Genomic DNA, 3786 nt, shown 5'->3' with positions numbered 1-3786 from the left:
TTTTTTAGATTTGGTGATTCTAAATAAAGAGGATAAATGAGGGCCCCAAAGGCCAATGGACAGGGATTGATCAACATTATTAAATGTTGCACATAAAACAGAATATAGGATGTCTAAATTCTGTAATGTTAAGGCTTTTATGCCCAATGCTTCATTTCAAGAAATAAAAAAGGAGACTCTAGAGTTTGTCTAGTGTCTATTTCATGTGCATTCCCTTCTTCAATCATCTAGCTGATGTGTTGACAATATGGAACCAAGAAATCAAACGAGTGTTTCAGAATTTTTACTCCTGGGATTTTCCCAAGACTCAGAGCATCAACCCATTCTATTTGGGCTATTCCTGTCCATGTACCTGGTCACCGTGCTTGGGAATCTGCTCATCATCCTGGCTGTCAGCTCTGACTCTCACCTCCACACCCCCATGTACTTCTTCCTCTCCAACTTGTCCTTTGCTGACATCTGCTTCACCTCTACCGCCATCCCTAAGATGCTGGTGAACATCCAAACACAGAGCAAATCCATCACCTATGCAGGCTGCATCGCCCAGATGTTTCTTTTCATGGTTTTTGGAGGTGTGGACACTTTTCTCCTCACTGTGATGGCCTATGACCGGTTTGTAGCCATCTGTCACCCCTTGCACTACACAGTCATCATGAACCCATGGCTCTGTGGCCTCCTGGTTCTTGTGTCCTGGTTCATCAGCTTGTCATACTCCTTGATCCAGAGTCTCTTAATGTTGCGGCTGTCCTTCTGCACCAACTGGGTAATTCCACACTTTTACTGTGAACTTGCTCAGGCCCTCATGCTTGCCTGCTCAGACACATTGGTCAATCACATCCTGCAATACATGGTGACTGGCCTTCTTGGCATTGTTCCCTTCTCAGGGATCCTTTTCTCCTATAGCCGAATTGCCTCCTCAATCCTGAGAATCCCATCAGCTAATGGGAAGTATAAGACATTTTCCACCTGTGCATCTCACTTGTCTGTGGTTTCTTTGTTCTATGGGACAGGGTTTGGTGTGTATCTCAGTTCTGATGCATCTTCCTGGAGGGGCATGATTGCCTCATTGATGTACACCGTGGTCACCCCAATGCTGAATCCCTTCATCTACAGCCTACGGAACAGGGACATCAAGAGGGCTTTACAAAAAGTTCTCAGGATAACACTCTATGTTCAGTGATAGGAACACTAGTCCTGGGTTTTTGAGCTGACAGTGGTAGCAGCAGGTGGCTGCTAAAGAAATCCTACCTCCTAATCACACTGAGTTGTGCTTCTCACCCGTCCTCCATAAGTAAGTGATGTTGCCCAGAGCTGCCTTGCGAGTACTTTTTCTAGGTACTTTAACCTCTTATGTTCACTCCTCTGTTATCCTCAGTTCTACCCTCTGCGTCCCCTCCTTTCACTTTCCTATTACTGCACCTCACCTTGGATTTCCAGTCCTGTGGCCACTTATGCTACTACCAGTTCAGAACAGTTGCATGAGGATTATGAAAAGTATTATTTTATTTTATTTTATCAATAACCATTGTTAGTTCTTATTAACTAAGCGCCTTTAGTGTGCTAGGCTGCAAGAGATGTCTGGAAAACAGCACTGAAGGAAAAAAAAAAACACAGAAAAAAATCTTTGCCCTAATAGAGCATAAATCCAGGATCTCAGAGTTTCTTTTTTTTTTTTTTTTTAACATTTATTTATTTTTGAGACAGAGAGAGACAGAGCATGAACGGGGGGAGGGCCAGAGAGAGAGGGAGACACAGAATCTGAAGCAGGCTCCAGGCTCTGAGCTGTCAGCACAGAGCCCGATGCGGGGCTCGAACTCACGGACCGTGAGATCCTGACCTGAGCGAAGTCGGACGCTCAACCGACTGAGCCACCCAGGCGCCCCTCAGAGTTTCTGATCACATTATGTGTCCAAACAGAACATTCACTGATGGATTAATTATTTGGCTATTAGCAAGGTTGAACGTTTCTCCAAATGTTTATTGAGTGCACTTCCAAAATAAGCTATAAAAATATATCACTAAATGTAGAAAAAGTTCCGGGTCCAGAGTATCAGAATTGACCAGGCTCTGATACATCATTTGGTTTAGTTGCCTTGTTGTGCAGGTGAATCTACCAAGGGCTCAACACAGGAGAACACACAGTGATAAAATCTGTGTGAAAGGAAACATGTCTTTAAGTATGGTGTCAGTTACTGGATTATAATTCAGGAGAGTAAGGACAGAATCACAGAATCACTGCTCTCTAGGTATGTGATTCTGGGCAGCTTCAGCTGAGGTAGAGTATGTTAGGACCAGTGGATCTTCTGATAAATGTTTGTTTTCATATCTTCTTCACCATAAAGCAATTGGATAATGTGTTAAGTCTTTGGATGGTGGTGTTTGCCAAGGCACTGCAACAGGAAAGGCAAACATAAACACAAAAATATCCGTCCTGATAAAGATGAGTTGCTGACCACTCCAGGATGGAAGGAGTCTGACAGAATCTACTTTCCATCAAGTGGAGTCTTCAAGGGATAGTACCATTTTGAAAAATTATTTATGGGGGCGCCTGGGTGACTCAGTCGGTTAGGCGGCCGACTTCGGCTCAGGTCACGATCTCGCGGTCCGTGAGTTCGAGCCCCGCGTCGGGCTCTGGGCTGACACCTCAGAGCCTGGAGCCTGCTTCGGATTCTGTGTCTCCTTCTCTCTCTGCCCCTCCCCTGCTCATGCTCTGTCTCTGTCTCAAAAATAAATAAAAATATTTTTTTAAAAAATGATTTATGGATTTCCAAAAGAGGGACCCACCTCCCTCTTAATTTCTTTTAGCCTTTGTGTCTAAAAACAGATTTCATCTAGAAACTGGGGAAAGAATCAGGATATTCGATTGTGGAAGCCGACATCTGATAATTGCAGACTTGCTTTTTATATTTTGGGTTATCTAAGTCAACTGATACTGTTGATGTCTGCTCATCTATGATCTGTTACCACCACCACAGGTCTCTGTGGCTCATGGATCCCAGTCACCATTCTGGATTTGTTGCTCAATCACCCATGGTTAAGGCTACTGCAATTTAAGTTTAGAACTCAAGATATTTGTGAATGTAGTTTAGAACTTCTGTCCAGGTATGGAGGTTAGCTAACTGAACCATATTAAAACACTCAAGAATTACAAATTTGGAACAAGAGTAGAAATTTTGGATATCAATTGATTAAGACTGCCTTAACATTCCCTGCAGCTTGACTAAACTTAAAACATGTTTCTTCCTGACTGCAAGGGCCTGACCTCCCCTTTGTCATCAATTTGACAACCCAGGATGTCTTCCTTAAAGACTTGGGAGCCATCCCTTTGAAATATAATCGTCAATAATGTTAGCACCTTTATCTCCCAACCTCTTTGCATAGGAGGGTAGGCACTTAAGTTCAATAAGCAGCAACTAGCAAACACAGATAGACTAGCCACATCAACCAACCTCCCCCCAATATCTTCCACCCCTTTTCCATAAGCTCACCCCAGCTTTTAAAATCCTCCTGTCTTAGATACCATATGGTTTCAGTCTTATGTGGATCCTGAGAAACTTAACAGAAACCCATGGAGGAGGGGAAGAAAAAAAAAAAAAGAGGTTAGAGTGGGAGAGAGCCAAAGCATAAGAGACTGTTAAAAACTGAGAACAAACTGAGGGTTGATGGGGGGTGGGAGGGAGGGGAGGGTGGGTGATGGGTATTGAGGAGGGCACCTTTTGGGATGAGCACTGGGTGTTGTATGGAAACCAATTTGACAATAAATTTCATATCTTAAAAAATAAATAA

At 43.3% G+C, this 3786-nt stretch overlaps 1 protein-coding gene across 1 annotated transcript; it reads left to right on the top strand.

The window, feature by feature from the left end:
* The first annotated feature begins 247 nt into the window (after positions 1 to 247).
* LOC112852247 (olfactory receptor 7C1-like) lies at positions 248 to 1180 on the top strand. Its single transcript, XM_025915738.2, has one exon. It carries the CDS (start codon positions 248 to 250, stop codon positions 1178 to 1180), a length of 933 nt encoding a protein of 310 aa, XP_025771523.2.
* Positions 1181 to 3786: the final 2606 nt, after the last annotated feature.

The sequence above is a fragment of the Puma concolor genome, chromosome A2 (genome assembly GCF_028749965.1).
Source record: "Puma concolor isolate L17-30 chromosome A2, mPumCon1.1.hap2, whole genome shotgun sequence".
Lineage (NCBI taxonomy): Eukaryota > Metazoa > Chordata > Mammalia > Carnivora > Felidae > Puma > Puma concolor.
Note: the sequence above shows the minus strand (reverse complement) of the source record. Positions and strands in the feature narration are given on the sequence as shown.

Coding starts and splice junctions, on each gene's coding strand:
- LOC112852247 (XM_025915738.2), top strand. CDS start 248: ATGGAACCAAGAAATCAAACGAGTGTTTCAGAATTTTTACTCCTGGGA.